Consider the following 20,665-nt stretch of genomic DNA (forward strand, 5'->3'; position numbering starts at 1 on the left):
ACCGTAGCTTGAGGTCGGCGTCCATCTGGCCGGCGAGCAGACGCCGCGGATTTTCGTGCGCGACGCCCCGCAGCTCGATGCCGATGCCCTTCCGACCATCCCCGACCGGCGGTGCCTGGCATCGGGCCCGGCCCCAAGTGGCTTGGCCCGTCCGCGTGTCATGATCGCCTTCGGCCTGGCTCCCTGGCTGGCGGCGCTGGACCACGTCGACACGATGTTGGCCTCGTTGGCCGGGGCCAAGAGCCGGCGATCGGCCCCGAAGCCGGCGGCCGATGCCCCGGCTCCGCAGGCCGCCCACCCGCGGGCGCCCTTCGCCCTGGACCTGGCTGTCACCAGCCCGATGATGCTGGTGGTCCCGCCGAACTGGGGCTCCCGGGTGCCGGCCAGCGCCGGCGCGCCCACGGTCCCCGGGCTGGCCATCACCTGCCGCGGGCTGCTCGTGCAGCAGGGCCCCTTCGGTGACCGGCCATGCGCGGCCTCCGGCGAGGCCCATCTCTTCGGGTCGCTGTCTGACCCGCCGCCCGAGCCGAGCCTCAAGTTCCTGATCGCGTGCGTGCCCGCCCCGCCCCGCCCGGCCTTGTGCCTGCTCCGCCCCCCCCCCCCCACCAGCCGTGAGTCTGTCGTGTGGCAGCGCCCCTCCTGTGTTTTCCCGGAGCCACTGTTTGTGCTAATGCTTCCGTCTCTCCGCTTGTCCCCCTACCCCCCCGCCACCCCTCCACAGGCTGGCTTCTGCATCGGTCTTCGTGGCGCACTTCCCGACTTGCTCCAAGGGGCAGTGCGACATGCACCCCCATGTGTCGGGCCTGTGCGCCGCGGCCGAGGAGTCCCCCGGCGGGGGGTTCGCCCCGGCGGCGCTGCTGCGTGACGTCGGCGCGCGAGTGTGCTTCGCGCTGACGCCGCACCCGGCGCCGGCCCCGCACACGGTCCAACTCCGACTCTTCGCCACCGGGACCGGGCATGTGGAGGAATTTGCCCCGGAGCCCGGGGCCTTTGCCCAGCACTTTGCCCAGTGGCCTGGGGATCTGTCGGTGGCCGGGCCCGGGGCCCTGGGCGGGCCGGCCGCCCGGCTGGCCGTCGACTCGACCCTCTTCCGGGCGGTGCAGCTCATGCTGGCCGGGAACTTCTCCGAATCGTACCTGGCCCCGGCTCGGCGGGCGGCCCTGCAGGCGTCGCACCCGGAGCGCGGCCTGGCCGTCGGGGTGGCCACCTCCGGGGACTTCCATCTGGTGTTGCTGTCCTCGGATGCGGCCTTCCCCTCGGCCCGGGCGCCGACCCTGCTGGTGGCCGCCCTGCCGGGGCTCCGTGTGCAGTATGGCATGGGCCAGGCCGGGGTGGTCATCCGGGCCGAGCTGCCGGCCGGGGCGGCCGGGCGTGTTCTCCCGGCCGAGGGGCACATCCTGGCCGAGGATGCCGCGGTGCAGGGGGTCCTGGCCGGCACGACCGACCCCCTGGGGCTGGCCTCGCTCTCGGGCAACCTGCTGGCCACCGGGCCGCTGTCGGTGCTCTTCTATGTGGGGTCACCACGTGCGCCGCGTTCCCCGGCCGGGGTGGCGGCCACCTTCCCGGACATGGGCCGCATGACGGCCCCCTTTGGCAGTCCGGTTTTGGCGGATGGCCCGCTGTTGGCCGGTCCGACGGCCACCGGGCGCAGTCCGCGCCTGGCGGTCACCGGGGCCTGGGTCCATGCCCCGGCCGACCCGCTGTGGGTCCGGTACATCCAGCGGCTGCTGGCCCGGGGTGTTCCCCAGTGGGGCTTCCTCCAGCCGGAGGGCACTTCGGCCGAGGGGCCACGGGTGCCGGTCCTTGCCGGCCCGCCGCCGAGCCCCACCACGCCGCTCTGCCTGGATGCCAGCCTGGACCGGCTGTCGGTGGTGCTGGCGTCCCACTCGCCGGGCACCTCGCCCGGGGGCCAGGTGGCCCTGTGCACCAAGTCCCGGCGGTTCTGCCGCACGGGGCTGCTCTTCCGCGCGACCGGCGTGCACTTCATCATCTACGGCGAGCAGCTGGTCATCGCCGCGCGCCAGGAGCTCATGGCCTACCGGCTGACGCAGCTCACCGATGACACCCTGTGGGCCAGCCCGGTGGTCATGGCCACTCCCTCGGCCGAGCATGGGGTGGCTCTGCAGTTGGACCTGCAATCGCGCGTGCCGGTGGCCGCGGCCCTGCGCCAGGCCGAGGCCCTGCGTGCCCGGCGACCCGGCTCGTACCCCGGCCTGGAGCCCCTGCGGGATTCCACCCATCGCCCGGTGCCGGAGTGGGCCGTGCGTCTGGTGGCCGACTCCTTCTCGGCCATGATGCCGACCGGGGGCCCGGCGGCCGGGGCGGCTCCCGACGGCGGCCCGGCGGCCGGCCCCTCCGGCCCCTCCGGCCCCCCCGGCAGTCCCGGCGACAGCCCCGGCAGTGATCTCATGTCCGACTCGGATGAGCTGCTGGAGTATGGCCATACTCCGCCGCCGGTCGGCGAGGCCTTCCCCCTGGAGGAGGGCCCGGCTGCCGGTGAGGCCCTCGGCATGCGTGTGCGGCTGGGCGCCTGTCGCTTTGCGCACCACAACCACCGGTCACTGGGGTCCTTCCAAGACCTGGTGGCCTGGGTGCAGGCCATTGCCCCATTGCCGGCGGACCTGCCGGCGCCGGGGCCCAACACCCCGGCCCCGGCCGCCAGCCCGGCGGTCCTGCTGTATAGCCTGGCCACCGGGCCCACGGCGGTGGTCTTGTCGCCGGCCGTGCGGGCGCCCTTCCTGCAGGTGGCCGGCCCGGCGGCGGCCTTCTGCAAGTCCATCATCACGTCGGACCTGCTGTCCGCCGACCCGCCTGTGGCCCTGGTCATCCGCGATGGCCTGCGTCTGGCAGCCACCCCCTCGCGCTTCGGGCCCTATTCGGCCAGCATCTTCGACCAGGTCCGCCTCCCGTGTTTTGCCTTTGCCAAGCCGTGGTGTGGCCGCGGCGCAGCCTCGCGCTCCTGCTGCCCCTCGTCGCCTTTGGGCATCTCTCCCCCTGTCCATATGGCAGTGCTGGCCACCCCCTGCTCGCTTCCGTTCTCTGCGCTAACCTATCACAATCATCATGCTCGTGTCCAATGTGTCCACGCCCACCATGCTTGGGTCCATTATATCCACGCCCACCATGCTTGGGCCCATCATGTTCACGCTCACCATGCTCGCACTCACCATGCACGCACTCACCATGCACGCACTCACCATGCACGCACTCACCATGCACGCACTCACCATGCTCACACTCATCATGCTCGCGTCCAACATGTCCACGTCGAACACTTTCCCACTCATCTCCAATACGCCCGCCGCTGCCGCTCCTGTCGCCCCCGCACCACCGCCACCAACTCCCCGGAAATAGCTGCGCCTCGTGTGTGCCCCGATTCTGGCCACCCTGGTGCCCTCATGCCCGGTGGCCTGCCGCATCGGGGCTCGGACCGCCGACCGGCACCTGCGGGACTTGCTGCTCGGGCTGCCGGCCCCGGGGGACCTGCTGGCCGCGCTGACGGATGGCCAGCGCCGGACGGCCCCCCTGCCCGGGTGGGCCACCTTCCGCCCGGTCACCGTGGATCTGGCTCACCCGCTGATCCTGCAAACCCTGTCGCCGCTGCAAGTGCGCCTGGACCTGCCGGCCGCCGGCCCGGCCGCGGGAGACGCCCCGGCGGCCGGGTCGCCGGATGCCCGGTCCCCCGGCACCCCGGCCCCGGGCGACCGGTTCCTCTACTGTCGCGTGTACCTGCCGGATGCGCATGTGCTGATCGACCGGTCCGAGCTGGACTGGCTCCTGCGCGGGTGCTTTGCCATGCTGTCGGCGGACAGCCCGCTGGAGCGCCACGCCCCGGCGGATCTCGATGCCCCCGGAGCCCTGCAGGGGCTGGATGTCCTGTGCTCCATCGAGTCGTTGGTGTTGTCGGTGTTCGACGAGCCGCCGGCGGCCGAGGTCGAGCAGACCTTCATGTCCCTGGCCCGGGATCTGACGGCCGCGGCCGAGGAGGAGCAGCTGGAGGCGCCGCGGCCGGGTGCGACCCCGTCGCAGCAGCAGCAGCAGCACGGCCCCCCGGCCGACGGAGGCCTGTGCATGCCGCTCTTCCGGCCGGCCGACACCCGGCAGCTGCTGGCCGTGGCCGACCTGCCCCAGGTGTCGGTGTCCTTCTCCTTCGAGAACCGCTCGGCCACCACCTCCTTCGACCTGTCCACCGGCCGGGAGATCTACATCTGGCGGCCGGCCAGCGACGATGCGCCGGTCCTGCTGCCGGCGCACGCCACCCCGGACCCGGCGCGCCATGCCATCGGCCCGGACCGCATCATTGTCCATCTGCCCAGTGGCGGGTCCACCAAGTACCGGTTCCCCGGCGGGGTGGCCGCCTGGATGGATGCCCTGGGCTCGCGCGATGTCGACCCGGACATGCAATCCCTCTGGAAGTGCACCCAGCCGTCGGCCGCCCTCCGGTGGCTCAACCGGCCGGGCGACACCAGCAGTGTGCGTGCCATGCCCTGCCGGGCGAGCCCCCGTCGGGGTTTGCCCGGGTGCATGTGGCCTGGCCCTTTGCCTGAGCGCCGTTGTGCCCCCCCCCCCCGTGCCCGATTTCACTAACTTGACCTTGTCCCCCCCCCCCCTCCTTCCCCCCCCCCTCTTCCGCCATTTCCCTAGCTACTCCTTTGCGCTTCGACCCCCCCCCCCCCCCCACACAAAGACCAATGTCATGCTCCTGCAGCCGACCATCGTCTGTCAGAAGCCGGTGGTACTGCATGCGCTGCAGCGCTTCATCCATGCCGATGCGCGCCGGCGGTCGGCCCTATCGCTGGCTCTGGTCCCGGCGCCATTGGCCCAGGTGGACGGTGTGCTGGTGCCCCAGGTGGCCGGAGCACCCACCTCCAAGGACAAGCAATTCCTCAGCATCTCCGGCCTGAGCCTCGTGGTGCCGGTGTATGTGCCGGCCGAGGAGCCGACCGAGGGCGGCAAGGCGCCCGGGCCAGCCAGCCCGGGCCTCCGCCCGGCCGGGTCCCTGCTCAGTGTCCTGTGCCTGAGCTCGGCCGAGGTGTCGGTCAGCTACTTCAACTACCTGGAGGAGCACACTCGCGCGCGGTACCTGCACCAGCTCAGCGCCCCGGGGGCCCTGGCCCGGGACATCTTCCACTGCTACCTGCTGGGGAACCGCCTGGCGGCCGAGCTCGGCCGCGTGGGGATCAGCACCTTCGCCAGCCTGGACGCGGCCCTGGGGGCCGTGGCGGAGTCCATGCGCCGGGAGCGCCTGCAGAAGGCCGCCTCGCCGCTGTCGCCGTCGCCCTTGGCGTCGCCGGCCTCGGCCGAGGCGCTTGCCGGCCGCGCGCCGGTCGACGGCCCCGCCGTCACGAGCACCCCCACCGGCGATGCGCTCATCCAGCCCTTCTCCATCGAGGCCAACCTGACGGCCTTCAGCTACCTGGACCCGTCGCTCGAGGCGGAGGACCGCCGGCCCGTGACCCACGGTGACTTGCGCTTCCTCGATGGCCCGGTGGTTCTGCGCGTGAGCCCGGCCGATCTGGCCCTCATCAATGCCGCGTCGCAGGTCCTGGCCGAGAGCTACCTCCCGGCCCCGGCCGGGGCGGCCATCGTGCCGGACTTCGCCCGGTCCCCGAAGGACGTGATCTTCCATGGTGCTGGCGGCGGTGGCGGGAGCGCCGCGGCCCCGAACGCCGGGGGCCCCCGCCCCGGGGCCCTGGGCCGCGAGTCCATGGCCAGCTTCACCTCCTTCGATTTGGCCACCGGCGGCACGTCCATGGGCGAGGTGCCGTTGTCCTCCTCGCCGGAGGACCCGTCCATGTTGTCCCCCGGTCAGCCGATCCTCTTCTCGCGGAACCAGACCTCGGCCTCCTTCACCCCGGCCGATCCGATGGACTACCTGGCCGGCGACTCGTTGGTGGCAAGCGCTGGCGGCGCTGGCGGCACTAGCGGCGAGGCTTGTCTCCCCTCCTCAGCCTCTCTCGAGTCCATCAACTATCTGGACGAATGGGTGCGCTCTCTCTAGGCGGTCTCTTTTTTCTCTCCCCTCTCTTTCTCTCCCCCTCTCCTCCCTCCCTCTCTCTCTTCTCTCCTCACCTCACACTCGCCACATCTCGCCTGACCGCCCCTTGCCCCGACACACAGGACCTCGGCGCCGAAAGTGAACTTGGCGGCTCCCTGTCCCGGCCACGTCGCGACTCGCTGGCCTCACTGGCCTCCATCTCGTCGTTGGCCTCGTCGGTGTCGGTGGCCGGGGGCCCCGGGGCCCATGGCGCCGGGGACCCGTACTTCACGTCGTCCGGCGGCGGGCACCTCGCCGGGCCGCCCGGCGGCTCCGGCGGCGGGCTCACCCACTCTGGCTCGGTGGCCAGCGGCATGTCGCAGGCGTCCAATCACCGGCGCAGCCGGATCCGCATCCACTCCAACCAGATCCGCGTGGTGCTGCTCGACCACCGAACCGGAGCGCCGCTTTTCCACTTCCAGCTGTCTAAGGTCCAGTCGCGGCTCTTCTGGACCCCGTCCAACACCTGGGGCATCGCCATCCGGTCGCAGGCCTCGCTCGATCAGTACCCGTACATCCGCTCGGCCTGGGAGCCGGTCCTGCTTCCCTGGACATCGATGGTGTCATATGTGGCCCGGTCGGTGCACAGCAACGCCCTGGCCTCGGCCTCCAGCGAGCCGGTCACCGCGTCGCTGCTGAAGCTCGAAGCCACGTCCTCCATCGCCGACATCACGGTCACTCCATCGTTGTTGAGCAATGTCTCCCGGTGCGTGGTCAGGCCGGCTGGCCCGTGCCTGCGTGGTCTCCCCTCCCCTCGCCCTTCCCTGGCGACATGCGCCAATGCCCTGACACCATCCCTTCCCATGGCCGCTCCTCTCTCCCTCTCTCGCTCTCCCTCCCATGCGGCGTGCGCATTTCACAGTCTCCTGCTCCAGCCGGACCCCCGCTCGCAGAACATGTCCTTCCGATCGCCCTTCAAGCCCTACCTCATCATCAACCGTCTGGGCGTGCCGCTGACGCTGGAGCTTCGCGGCGGGCAGCGCGTGCGTTTCCGCTCTCCTGCCTCGCTGCCCCCCCCGCCCCCTCTCGCTGCTATTCCGCATGCTGACCCGTCATCCTCCGTCGCACGATGCCGCGCGCCCACCCGCCCGCAGGTCATCCCCACTGACGAGCACATTCTGCTGGATCTGCCACGCAGCTCCACCACCTCGCAGACCTCCCTGACCCTGGTCATCAAGGACGTCTTCGACATGGTGCGCAGCCCCGACACAGCACCTGTGTCTTCTTCCCGCTCGGGCCTCCCGCCCCCACCTCCCCATCGCCCCTGCTCTAATCCCCTCGTGTTTGATCCTTCCCCCCCCCCACACACACACGCACACGCACACAGGTTGCCACCGTCTGGCCGGATCAGATCGGCTCGACCCCCTTCATCCCCGGGCAGCTGCGGAACCTGCGACACCTGGACGGAATGGCCAGCACCTTCGAGCATCCCTCCTACCCGCTGGCCATTGTCCGCACCCGGCTGCTCGGCTCGCGCCGGGTGCTGGAGGTGACCTCCTCGCGCATCTTCGAGAATGGCACCCCCAACCCGCTGGTGCTGCAGCTTCTGCCCCCGACCGGCATGCCGACCATCCGCATGCTCCCGGAGGCCGTGGCCAACCTACCCGACAAGTCGGTTGTCGTCGGTGCGTCCCCCCCCCTCCCTCCCTCTCTCTCTTGTGCCCCGGGCTCTCTCTCCCTCCCTCTGCCTGCGCCCCTCTGCCGCCCTGCCTGTCTCACACGGCCCCTGCCGCGCTGTGCACCCCCCCCCCCCAGCCCCGGGCGAGACATTCGCCGTGCCGCTGCTCTACTGCTTCCCCGGGGCCCGGGCGCGCATTCGGCCCAACCTGCGTGGGTACTCCTTCAGCAGCCCGATCCTCTTTGTGGCGCCGATCGCCGGGGCCGACCCGAAGCAGCAGCCGCAGTCGCAGCAGCACGCCGTGTCGCCGGCCCTGGCCGGGCCCGTGCTACGAGAGCTCCAGCTCATCAAGAGCCTGTACAGCAACCCGCTGTTCGTGTGCGAGGCCGTCGGGCCCAAGACCGACACCGGCACCCGGGCGCCCCCGCGCCTGCACCCCTACTTCTTCGGGGTCCGCCTGGACCGGCTGTCCATCGGCTACAGCGACCTGCGCATGTTCCGGTTTTCCATTCGCCTGTCGGCGGCCATCTCCAACCGGCTGCCGTACGATTGCGACGTCAGCCTGACCATGGTGCCGGCCGATGCGCGGGCCTCGCCGAGCACGGTGCTCATCCGCCTGGCCCGGGGCGAAGGTGCGCCTGGCCGCCACATGCACGCACGCTTGCCCAGCACACGCGGGGGCTGCCCCCCTCCCCCCCCCCCCCCCCCCCCCCCCCCCCCCCCCCCCCCCCCCCCCCCCCCCCCCCCCCCCCCCCCCTCCACACACACACACCGCCCCTCCGGCCCGCGCCTCGATACTAACCGGCAGTTCCCCTGCCCGGGTCCATGGCGCCCCCACGCACAGAGCGCCGCCTGCCCTTCAGCCCCTTCGACACCCGGCTGGCCGATGTGCACATGGCCGTTCGGCCGCATTGCTCCAGCTTCGGCACCTTTGCCTGGACCACCAAGGCCCTGAACCTGCCGCTGGTCAGCAACATCCGGTCGTACCCGCCCTCGGGCGCGCGCTTTTACATGGACGTCGGCGCCCTGGCCGGGTGCCTGCGGGCCGACGTGACATACGGCTTCCTGGAGGGGATGTTCCAATCGGCCTCGGCCTCGATGCAGACCCCGGCCCAGCAGCAGGGGCTGTCGGATGCCCCGCGCGGGGCCGACCTCATGGTGCGCCTGTGCAGCCCGGTGGTCATGCTCAACATGACCGGCCTGCCGATTGCGGTGCGGCTGTCGCGGGTGCCGCAAAATGCCGCGGCCTCCGCGGCCGACGGCAACTCCGGCACCGGGTCCGGCGGCGGTGCGCCCGGCGGCAGCGGGTCCGGGTCCACGGCGGCCGGCGGCGGCGGCGGCACCAGCCTGGTCCTCGGCCAGGCCACCTCGGCCTTCGTGCCCAGCCTGACGGCCCTCCGGCAGCGCATCTTCCCGGGGGTGTCATCGCCCGAGGTGCGGTCCTTCCAGCGGCACCCCTCGGCCGAGGTGTTCGACCGGTGCGTGCAAATTGTCCAGGCCCTGTCGATGGAGGCCGGGGTCAGCCCCTCGGGCCGGGCGCCCGGCGACACGGCCGCCATCCGCCGGGACGTCCTCTTCGGCCTGACGGCCCTCATGAACACCGACGGCCGGAGGGACCCGGCCACGGCCGAGGCCGAGGCGGAGATGGAGTTCCTGGAGCGCATCCGCCGGCGGTCGCCGATCTGCGCGCAGTTGGCCGATCCGCCCGGCAGCGCGGAGATCGCCCTGATCACGGCCCCCGGGTCGCCGGGGGCCGGGCCCGGTGGCGCTCGTGCGTCCGGCCGCCAGCCCGGCGCCCCGTGGTGGTATGCGGTGTCGTGTCCGCAGCCGTTGCCGCTGCCGGTGTCCAACCACCGGCAGGTGGCCGCGGCCGCGGCCAACGCCACCCCCTCGTCCCCGACATCGGCCGGGCCCCCCTCGGCCAGCCCGCTGGGGAATGCCGGCACCGGGCCCGGGGTGCGGCTGCTCCAGGCCGGGCCGCATGATGTCTCGCGCTTGGGCCTGGAATTGACGGTCCCCCTGTCGCGGAGTGGCTCCAACTCGGCCGGGTCCATCTCCATGTCCCGGCGGGTGCAGCTGTCCGTCTGCTCGGAGGGCCTGGTCACGGCGCCGACCACGCTGGAGTACGATTGCGAGGTGGCCATCCGGGTGATGGACGCCTCGGCCTTCACCTCGCCGGAGGCGCTGCTGGCGCAGGCGGCGGCGGCCGCGACGTCGGGGACCGTGGCGGCGGCCGGCAGCCCGCCCGGGGCCGACATGCCGGGCACCGGGGGGGCCGCCCTGGCCGCCCTGTCGGATGGCTATGCGCCTGACACCCGGGTGCTGGTCATCCGCCCGGCCCACACGCTGCTCAATTCGCTGCCCTACTCGGTGCGCGTGCGCGTCGGGTATGGCACCGGCCCGGAGGGGGAGCTCCTGCTGCGCCCCGGCGAGCAGGTGCCCTTCTACTGGCCGCGCGGCTTGCGCCGGGCCTTCAGCCTGCGGCTGGACCACCAGGAGGGTGCCGGCCGGCGGACCGCCGCCTCGGATGGGCCCCTGCCGGACCGCCGGAGCCGGGTCACCTTCAGCCAATGGTCCAGCCCCCTGGTGCCGGGGTCTTCCTTTGCCTCGGTGGCCGGGGCCAGCACCGCCGGGTCGGAGGATGGGGACTCCGGCGACGGGCCGGCCGACGCCGGGCACCCCTCCTCCCGGCACCGGTCCACCACGGTCCGGCTGTCATGCTGCGCGCATGACACCTGGCGCATGGCCGACGGCGGCATGGCGCGGCCGCTCATCCGCGGCCAGCATCCCCTGCCGCCGGTCGACGCGTCGAGCTACGTCTGGCCGGACCCCTTCTCGGCGCATGAGCTGCTGCTCGGCTCGACGGACTTGCAGCTGCCGCGCACGGCCCCCGGCGCCGGGCCGGACGACGTCCCGCCCCAGGGCAGCCCCCTGGTGCCGGAGTCCTTCGATGAATTTGACCTCTTCATCACGGTCCACGAGTTCGTGGCCCCGGGGTCCGGCGTGCGGGTGCTCTCCCTGGCGGCCATCCCCCCGCCGATGGTCCTGCAAAATGCCACCCCGACGCCGATCCTGGCCCGGCAGCGGGACAGCCGGGCCGGGGTCATCTACCTCCTGCGGCCGGGGCAAATGCGGCCCCTCTGCTGGGACGACCCCTTCAAGGGCCAGGCTTGCTTCGATGTGGTCAGCCTGCACCCGAGCCAGCAGGTCATCGACATCCCGGCCACCGGGATGCTCACCTCGCGCAACATGCCGGCGCTCCTGCAGCGGAACCTCCTGCGCGACTTGTACAGCCCCTCTCTCTGGCAGGCGGCCACCATGGTCCTGCCATTTGGCCGGCCGGGCACCGGGGGCCGCCGGGGCCGGGCCGGTCGCCGGGGCACAGCCCGCGCTGCCGGAGCCCTCGCCGGCCCCTCGGCCGATGGTGCGCCGGCGGCCGCGCAGCCGCAGCCGCAGCCGCAGCCGCAGCAGCACCAGCTCCCGGCTACTCGGTCCACCTCGTCATTGGTGTTGGTGGCCCCGCCCGGCACCCCGGGGGCCGTGGTCACGCCGGTTCCCTTCCAGGTGTGCGTCTTCAGCCAGGCCAGCGCGCGCATCCTCTACATCTTCGACCCGCGGGCCGGGGCCCCGGAGCAGCCGCTCTTCCCGCCGGCGGTGGATCTGCTGGCGGCGCTGGCGGCGACCGGGGCCACCGGCGGCGACCCCCCGGGGTCGTCCGGAGGGCGTCCTCGGCCCGGCGGCGCGGCCTCCTCCCGGCGCCTGGCCGGGCCCCGGGCCGCACGCGAGCCCATCTCCAAGGCCCCGGCCACCACGCGTTGTCAGATCTTCCTCTCCGGCGTGCGGGTGTCCCTGGTCGATGACACGGTCCTCCAAACGCCGGCTCGGGCGTCGATCGGCACTTCGACCGGCGCCTCGGTCATGGTCCCGGATGGCGGCTCCTTCGGTGTCATGGAGGTGGCCCTGCTGAGTCTCGACCAGATCAGCATCCTGGTGGCCTCCTCGCCGGACCGTTGGTGGCGCATGCGCACGTCCATCCAGAATGTCCAGGTCCGTCGGCCACGCCCGTGTGTGTTCTGCAGTGTAGGTGCAAGTGTGGGTGCAGGTGTAGGTGCAGATGTAGGTGCAGGTGTAGGCGCACACGCACACGCACACACCCACACCCACACCCACACACACACACACACACACACACACACACACACACACACACAGACACACACACACACAGACACACACGCCCATACACACACACACACACACACGCGCTAACACACTTTGTCCCATGATTCAAACGCCCCTGTCCGTGCCGTGACGATGTTCCCCTTTCTGCCTCTCCTCTCTCGCACCCACCCACAACCACATACATCATCACACCCAAAAACAGATGGACAACCAGTACCCCTGGCCCCGGTGGGAGGTAGCCCTCTTCACACACCGGACCAAGTCCGAGTGGGGCGCCCGGCGTCTGGCCGGGCAAACCTCCGCCCGAGACATCCGCACCGGTGCCGCATCGGCGGTCCAGGCCCCGGAGACGGTGGCCCACGCCGGGCCCACCCTCTCGGACTTGGATGACTTCGATGACTTCGACGATCGGTCGCAGGCAAACTTCGATGACGATAGCGATGACGGGGCCTCCTTTGACGAGGAGCACGGCGCCCCGCGGCGGGACTCCTTCTCATCGCGCAGCAGCGCGCACTCCGGCGGCGGCGGCGGCGGCGGCAGCAGCCATGAGCCGGCCCGCCCGGCGCCCTTCCTCTTCTTCGACTTCGTCGAGCAGGACCCGGTCGCCTCGGTCGGCATTGTCAATGCCCGCGTCATCCCGCGGCTCATCCTCCACACGCGCCCCTTCGAGATCAAGCTGGACGAGGTGCGCCTTCCTCCCCCCCCCCCCCCCCCCCCCCCCCCCCCCCCCCCCCCTCCCGCCCCCCCCCCCCCCCCCCCCCCCCCCCGGTGGGCAGGGCGCTTTTCGCCTCGTCCGTGCCCTTTCCGCCTCCATGGGCCCACGCTGACTCCTGTTCCCCTCTCCCGCCTTCGCATCTCCCCCCTTCCCCCGTTGCCCGGTTTCGCGGCTCGCAGTACCTCCTCAACCGGCTGCTCTTCCTGGCACGCAACATACTCATCGAGCCGCAGCTCCGGCGGTCGGAGGCCGGGTCGTCGAGCTCGCGAGCCATCACGATGGCCCAGTCTGCCGGACACTCCACTGGCCATGTCAGCCCGCTGGACAGTGTGCTCGTGCTGCCGGTCACCTCGGCCCACGGCTCCGGAGCCGGGGCCTCCTCGGCCGGGCACCCCGCCATGCCGATCTTTGTGGGCACCCTGCAGGTGGGCCCCTTCCCGCTGGCGTTGTCCTTCGCCACGGCCACGGTGGCGCCGCGCCTGCGCCAGGACCCGCGCGATCGCGCGGCCGCGGTGTTCTTTGCCCGATGGTGGCGCGGGGCGCCGCTGCTTCTGCCCACCGCCGGGGCCTCGGTGTCCAGTATCGTTGCCGGGGCAGGATCCACCGGCACCGGCACCGGCACCGGCACCGGTACCACCACTACCAGCACCAGCATCATTACCAGCACCCCCACCGCCGTCGGCGCCGGCGCCACCGGCCCCAGACGCGGGGAGCTGGTGCCCCTGCGCTCGGAGCCCACCATCGACCGGCCGCCTGCCGATGAGGCTGGCTTGTCGGATTGCGATGTGCTCGGGCGCTTTGCCTGGCTCGGCGCCGTGGACTATGCCGTCCTCCAGGTGCGACCCTTCCGCTTTGGGCAGACGGTGACCGCGGCATCGGCCCGGCGGGCCGGGGCCGGGGCCGGTGCGGCCGGCACCCGCCCCGACGGCTTGGAACTTGTCCCGGTGGAGGTGCTGCTTTCGCTGGTGACGTCGCACTTCCGGGACGAGGTCATGTGGCAGCTGCACCGGCTCATCGGCGCGGTCGACTCGCTCGGCAGTCCGGCCAGCATGATCCGATCCTTCCGTGCCGGGATGAAGGATATGCTGGCCGACTCGCGGGCCGTCCCTCAGGCCGTCCACGGGTCTGCGGCGGCGGCGGCGGCGGCGGCGGCGGCGGCCGCGGCGCCGGCCACCCCGTCGACCATCCCCCGCAGCGGGTCGGTGTCCTCCATGGAGTCCTTCCGGTCGCGGTCATCCTTCGCCTCAGTGTATGAGGATGTGGAGTCGCCACAGGCGGCGGCGGCGGCGGCGGCGGCGGCGGCGGCGGCGGCGGCGTCCACCGGTCCCGGCCGCGGCCCCCCGGCACACGGCCAGCATGGGGCCGCCGCGCCCGGGCCAGCGTCGCAAAATGTCTTCGACGACATTCGCCGGGGGACCTCCTCCCTCATGAAGCACTCGGCGCATGGGGTCCTGACGCTGTCCAGCAAGCTGGCCGGCGCGGCCGGCCGCAACCTGTCCAAGGCCTCCATGGACGAGGAGTTCCAGGCCCGGCGGAATGCCGAGCTCGATGGGCGCCGGCCGCTGTCCGTGGCGGATGGCGCGTCGCAGGGCTTCAAGGGCCTGCTGTCCGGCGTGGTGGGCGGCATCACCGGCACCGTGACCCAGCCGATACAGGGGTTCCGCCAGGATGGCGCCCGTGGCCTGGCCCTGGGGCTGGGCCGCGGTGCGGCCGGGCTCCTGATCAAGCCGGCCGCCGGGCTGGCGGACTTCGTCGGGGCCCTGACCGCCGGGTCGGCCGGGGCGCTGGACATTTCCAGTGCCGACCCCCCGCGCCGGCGGCTGCCCCGGTTCATCTCGCCCCTGGTGGACCCGACCACCTTCCCGGAGCATTTGAGCCTGGCGCACAGCTCGCGGCATTCGCCCCTGGCGCTGGCTCCCGGCGGGTCGGGGTCGATCGTGGGCGCGCGCGGGGGCGGCCGGCCTGCCGCCGGGCCCGGGTCGCCCCCCTCGCCGGGGGGGCCCACCGGCCCGGGGGGCCCCTTCGCGGCCAGCTCCATCGAGGAGGTGCTCCTGGTGGCGGCCATCGGGGCCCAGGGCCTGTCGCCCTTCGACCCGTCCACCGCCTTCGGCCAGTATGTCTTCATGTCGCTGACGCGCTATCGCCAGGTGGAGGCCCTGCTCGGGGACGCCATGCTGGACTACTTCGAGTGTGATGCCATGGGGTCCGGGCCGCAGTCGGAAAAGGCCCTGCTGGCCACGGCGGTCCACTTGCTGGTCATCTGCCCGGCGCGCTTCAAGCCCACCAGCACCTCGAACACCTTCGTGGAGAAGCGCATCGCCTGGACCGAGGTGTCCACCTTCTACCGGAAGGACCGGTCGGTGGTGGTGGTCTTCGGTGGGGCGGCCGCGCATCCGGGCTCCCCGCCGGCCGTCGGCGCCGGCCCCCGGCGCAGTGTCCTCCACTCGCAAACGGACACCTTCACCCCCACCTCGGAGGCGGCCCTCGGCCGGCTGCTGGCCATCATCGGCGACCGGGTGGTCAACGAGCTGGACGCCACGCGCGGCCAGCTGGACCTGATCCTCAGTTCGCAGTACTGGTGAGCCGGGCCGTTATGGCCGCTGCGCGCGCCGCGGACCGCGCATTCTCCCCGGCCCCTTGCATGTGCCCAAATACATGGTCCTCCCCCAGCGCGCACCCGCGGGTGCGTGCGTGCAAACGCCTCGGCTTTCTCGGTGTGCCCCTGTTTGTGGGGGCGGTCTATTTTTCCTCCCCGAGAGAAGGGGGGAGGGGTGGGGCAAGATGCCGGGCAGTTGGGCCTGAGAGCCCGGCTCGGGAGGGGGGGGGGGGGATGCTTGCGCCGTCTCGCCCGGGGGAGGAGGGCCAGGGCGAGAGACGAAGAGAGCGCCCGGTTGACGCTCATGCGGCAGATGCGGCCCCGGGGCTCGGGCCAGCATCCGGGGCCCAGTCCTGGCCAGGAGCGGTGTGGGAGGTGGCGACAGGGCCGCGCTCAGCGCCAGCACCACCGCCACCAGAAGGCGCCCGGGCCCCCGGACCGGGGGAGGTCAAGTCAAATTCACACGGATCTCGGCCTGGCCCGAGGCCCGGTCCCAGGTCAAACGCCTGGTCGAAATCCGCCGGGTCAATGTGCTGGAGCTCGAAATCCGCCGGGTCCAAGTCCACCGGATCGAAATCCGCCGGGTCCAAGTCCGCCGGGTCGATCTGCCCGGGCTCGAAATCCACCGGGTCCAAGTCCGCCGGATCGACGTCCAGCTCAGGCCCCGGCCCAGGGGCAGGGGAGGGGACAGGACCGCCGGTCGGCCCCTGCCCGATGATGGAGTCCAGCTCGGCCGCCGGCAGGACACGGCTGCCATGGGGGTCTGGGGATGTCGGGGAGCAGGCCGTGTCAGACAGGGCACAGGGCAGGCGAAGGGCAAAGTGACGGCGGCCATGTGGGAGGTGGCATGTACCGGAACCCAGCAGCTGGGCAATGTGCGGCCAGAGGCCGAGCTTGGTGCCGGCCGGCCGCGGCCCCGGCACCACGAGCGTGTCCTGCGCCACGATGACCAGGTGGCACCTGGCGCGCGAAAGGGCCACATTGATGCGCCGCGGGGCCTCGACAAACTCGTCCACTTGCCCCGGGCGGCTGGTGGCCGCCTTGACGCAGCTCAGCAGGATGATGTCCCGCTCGGCGCCCTGGAAGGCGTCCACCGTGGAGACGTGCGGCAGCCCTGGGCCCGGCCGGCCGGACCCGCCATCGCCCGGCTCGGCCGCGCGGTCAAAGAGCCCGAGGCGCGCCTGGGCCTGCTCCAGCAGCCCCTGCACCAGGCGCGCCTGGGCCCGGTACAGGCAGATGACCCCGATGCGGGCCGGGTCCACCCCGTGCACCGCCACCAGGCGGTACACCGCCGCAAAGAGAACCTGGGCCTCGCCCGGGTGCGAGAGGCTCCGGCCGCCAGGGCCGCCGCCCGCCCCGGCAGGCGCCCCGCCACCCACCCCGGCGGCCATCTGGCCGAGGAAGGAGCGCACCGGCCCGGGCAGGGTGCCCAGCTGGACGGCCGCCGAGTAGCCCGGCGGCACGCGCACCAGCGACACCGGCGGCAGGGAGGCCAGCACCGGGCCCCGGCCGGCCACCTCGGGCGCCGTGGCAATCCGGCCGCCATAGAAGAGCTCATTGCACAGGCGCACGATGGCCGGGTGGCACTGGACGGCCGGGGGGTCAGTGGATCGGGAAAGGCCAAGAGGAAGGAGGGCGGAGGCGGGAGGGGGGGGGATCGACACGAACGCACGCGATATTGCGTCAGCAGCCCGGCCACCGGGGCCCCGACATCGCGCAGACGCTCGAACAGGGTCCGCTCCAGGCCGGCGGTCGGCCCGGGCTCGGCCGGCAGCCGGGAAGCCAGCCGGCCATCGGCCCGGCCTGGAGCAAAGGGGCTCGTCAGAGTCGGGGCCAGCTGCAGCGGATCGCCCACCAACACCAGATGCCCCGGGCGGAAGCGCGTCAAGGCCACCAAGCTGGCCGGCTCCAGGAGCTGGCTGCACTCATCGATCAGCAGCAGGTCCACGGCCGGGGCCGGGTCGCCGGAGCCCCGGGCATCGGCCTTGGCGGATTCCGGCCGCGCGTCCCCCGGCACGGGGAACACGTCGGCCAGCGTGCGCGACGTGGCGCACGAGGCCACGGTCGTGGCCACCAGGAACGCCTCGAGGACCAAGTCCCGGGCGCGGTGCGTGCGCAGGCGATCCAGCGCCCGGCGCAGCCACTCCCGGCCCGGGTGCTGCGGGTCGCGCAAGAGCTCCTGCAGGTCGCGGATCTCATCGTCATGGGCCGACGGCCGGGCCCCGGCCAGGAATGGCAGCACCGGCGGGGCCACCTTCGGCACCGGGCCCAGCCGGCAAAAGTGCTCGAACCCCAGCCGCAGCAGGGCCTGCAGCACGCTGTCCACCGCGGTGTTGGTCAGCGCACAGAGGGCCAGGCGTGGGGCCGGGAATCCCGGGCCCCGGCCGCCGCCCAGCCGGGCCCCATGCTCCCGCAGCAGGGCCCCGGCCCGGTGCAGGAAGACAATGGCCACCGCCAGCAGGCGCGACTTGCCAGCCCCGAAGACCCCATGCACCAGGGTCACGTCGGGGGACGGGCCGCCGGCCGGGGCCCCGGCGGGGGGCGGCTCCCGCACCGGCGGGCACCGGCCGAAAGTGGCCCCGCACAGCCGCCCCAGGACCGCCGCCTGGTCGTCATTCAGCGCATACTCGGCGATGGTATCCTCGCGCAGGCGGCCGATGGCCGCGAGCAGGGCCTCCCCCGGGCGCCAGGTGGCCGACGGCCGCACCCGGCGGAAGTAGCAGCCGATGTCCCCCCCGGGGTCGGGGCTGCTCGGCAGTGGACACGGGACCTGGAAGATGGGCGAGCGTCGGTCGGCCGAGGCGTGCGCAGCGGCCACCAGCTCCAGCGACTCTGTGGGCAAGCAAACAGCGGGGCCGTGTGTGTGTGTGTGTGCAGAGGAGGTAGGTCAGAAAAGACACGCAGCACGGGGGCAAGGAGCCACGGCCGGGGGAGCATGCATCACGCACCCAACATGCTGACCTCGGAGGAGGCATTGACCAGGCGGATGCCAAAGAGCCCCGGCGACAGGGTCCCCTTGTTGGAGGCCAGCGACCGGGAGGTGGCCAGCAGCGCCCGCCAGCCGGCCGGGTCTTGTGTGATGGGAGCCATCTGTAGGGGGGGGGTGACGGGCAGCCGGGCAGCCGGACAGCCGGGCGGGCGGGGTCAGGATGGGTGCCACCGAGTGGCCGTGCGCGAGCCGGTGTGCCGCAAGACCGGCAACGGGCGTACCTCGATCCCGCCGGAGGAGTCCGGCCCGAAGAAGGTCGACTGGGCCAGGAGAAAGCGGACTGAGGCCGGCCCCGGGCTCGGGCTCGAGCCCGGAGGAGAGCCGGCCGGCGGGGCAAAGACCCGCAGCAGGTCGTGGAAGGAGCACAGGCCCCAGATGTCCTCCTTGGCATAGCTGCGCGACGCATGTCAGCATGGCGGCCGGCGTGGCGGAGCCGCAGCGGGGCAAAGGCAAGCGGGCGCACCTGGAGGAGGGGAGCCGGCCCTTGCCCAGGGTCAGCGTGTACAGCTGCTCGTCGGCGCCCTTGCGGAAGGGGGACTTCTTGGTGCTGCGCCGGGCGGAGGGGGGAGGTCAGATGCTGGGCAGGGACAAGCAGTAGATGCGGGAGGGGAGGCGGGGGGGGGGGGCGAGGAGGAAAGCAGCAAGAGCCGACCAGACGCGCGCGCTCACGCCAGGGGAGGAAGAGGGGGGGGGGGGGCGGAAGGCACGTACTCAAGCCAGCAGAGCGCATGCGCGGCCACCTGGTGCTTGCGCAGGGAGAACTCCCAGCCGGAGGCGGCCTGCCGCGCCGGGGGGGCCGGGCCCTCGCGCCTGCCGGCCGCCAGGCCCCGGGCAACGCCCTGCATGAAGCCCGCCACGCGGTGGATTTCCAGCTGCAGGAGCTCCGCCACGCCGAGGGAAAACCCCGCGGCATAGGCCCCGGGCGTGGGAAAGCGCGCCGGCAGGGCCACCGCCCGCCCGGTGGGCACGGGCTCCGGCACCGGGAGCACGAGCTCCAGCATGCCGAGGGCCGCCGGACCGAGGACCGGGTCCCGGGACGGCCGGGCGCCCGGCCCCCAGCGCGGCACCTTGGCCACCGGGGGGGACCCGTCCGGTGGCGAGGCGGCCCCCTCGTCCTCGGCCGGCTGGGGGTGCGGCCGCGGCCGCGGCCGCCGGCCCGGCCCGGGTGGCACATCGACCGGCATGGACACCGGTTCGGCCGGCGGGCCCCGGGCCCCGGGGGCCGAGCGAGGGGACCCGCCCCCGGCCGCCGGGGGGGTACCTTCGGGCGTCGGCGGCGACTCGCCCGGGCCATCCTGCAGAGCACGCAAGATGGCTTCCAGGGAGACCACCGGCTCGGCATCCCCCCCGGCGGCCATGTTGCTGGTGCTGTCCTCCGCGAAGAGGTCCATCACGGAGAGCGCCGCGCGCGAGGCGGGCCCGGGAGCAGCCGGGGGCCCGGCCGCCAGGCTGACGCTTGGCGGCCCGGCCGCCGCGCCCCCATGCTCACTCGCCCCCACGCCATAGCCGGCCATCAGGAAGGCCGACACGTCGGCATCCTGCCCCGGGGCCCGTGCCAGGGGGCCGGCCCTCGGCGCCGGCGCCCCGGGCGCCCGACCGTACGCCCCCAGCAGCAGCATCTCCAGCGCATCATCCTCGGCCGCGGCCTCGCCAGGTGTGGCCGGATCGGCGGGCGCCGCCTCGGCCGGCTGGGCCTCCGGCTGCTCCCGGCCGGCCGACCCCGAGCCCAGCATTTGCCCGACCGAGCGGAACTCCAGCCGGGGAGGGCGCCCGGCCGCCGGGGCCGGCTCCGGGGCGGGCCCCGGCCCCGGGGCGGGCTCCTGATCCCGCGCCGGCGGGGCCACCTGCTGGAGAAGCGGCCGCGAGCCGGCCGGCCGGCGGCGCAGGCCGATGGCCCGTGGACGCGGCGCTGGTGCCACGGCCGCCGGCGCGTCGCCGGCCCCGTCGGCCGGCTCCGCCAAGACAGCCGCCGCCGTCGGACCGACAGGCCGCACGGGCACCGGCGGCCGCCATGCGGGTGCGCCGCGGGCCACCGGCACCGGCGGGCCCCTCGCAACCGGGCCCGGGTCCGCGTCCGCACCGGGACTCTCGGCCAGTGGGCCCGGGCTGGCAGGTGCCCCGGAATCGGTCCCCGGGCCGCCGGGATCCACAACGCCCAGGAAGGTGTCCACCAGGACCAGGGCCTTCTCCACCTCGAGCTCCAGGCCGTCCGGCAGCCAGGGGGACCGGGGGTTCAGATCGCCGAGGTGCTGGCCGGAGCCGACCGCCAGGCCGGCCACGCTGCCCCCGCCGTTGACCCCCTCCCGCAGGGCCCGGACCACAAAGCGCCGGCTGGCCGGGTAGTAGCGCAGCCGCGCGTCGTGGTAGATCTTGCGCCGCTGGGTCTTGTGCGAGGTGTACTGGGCCTCATACTCCTCGTAGTGCTCGGGCGGCTCGGCATCGGCCGATGGCCCGGCCCCGGGGTGCGGCCCGCCATGCCGAGCGGCCGCCGCCGACCGCTGGAGCCGCGGCTGCGACCGGGAGTACAT

General features: G+C 73.1%; 2 protein-coding genes across 2 annotated transcripts in view; one reads left to right on the plus strand and one right to left on the minus strand.

The window, feature by feature from the left end:
- Positions 1-15,134, plus strand: part of H696_01898 (hypothetical protein) — a gene marked incomplete at both ends in the record, with an annotated part of 23,940 nt that extends 8,806 nt beyond the window's left edge. Inside the window, 12 exons of the mRNA XM_009495799.1 lie at positions 8-549; positions 722-2,897; positions 3,355-4,473; positions 4,688-5,986; positions 6,121-6,743; positions 6,900-7,020; positions 7,132-7,230; positions 7,365-7,662; positions 7,793-8,287; positions 8,500-11,702; positions 12,040-12,522; positions 12,732-15,134. Coding sequence (XP_009494074.1) covers positions 8-549; positions 722-2,897; positions 3,355-4,473; positions 4,688-5,986; positions 6,121-6,743; positions 6,900-7,020; positions 7,132-7,230; positions 7,365-7,662; positions 7,793-8,287; positions 8,500-11,702; positions 12,040-12,522; positions 12,732-15,134 — 12,861 coding nt within the window. The remainder of the gene's footprint in view (positions 1-7; positions 550-721; positions 2,898-3,354; positions 4,474-4,687; positions 5,987-6,120; positions 6,744-6,899; positions 7,021-7,131; positions 7,231-7,364; positions 7,663-7,792; positions 8,288-8,499; positions 11,703-12,039; positions 12,523-12,731) is intronic.
- A 240-nt stretch (positions 15,135-15,374) lies between these two features.
- On the minus strand, positions 15,375-20,665 carry H696_01899 (hypothetical protein; the record flags this gene model as incomplete). The annotated part of the gene is made up of 7 exons (XM_009495800.1): positions 15,375-15,911; positions 16,002-16,734; positions 16,821-17,980; positions 18,097-18,238; positions 18,359-18,530; positions 18,601-18,684; positions 18,849-20,665. The coding sequence occupies 7 exons, from the start codon at positions 20,663-20,665 to the stop codon at positions 15,451-15,453; spliced, it is 4,569 nt and encodes a 1,522-aa protein (XP_009494075.1). The 3' UTR covers positions 15,375-15,450.

This window comes from Fonticula alba (genome assembly GCF_000388065.1).
Source record: "Fonticula alba strain ATCC 38817 unplaced genomic scaffold supercont2.3, whole genome shotgun sequence".
NCBI lineage: Eukaryota > Rotosphaerida > Fonticulaceae > Fonticula > Fonticula alba.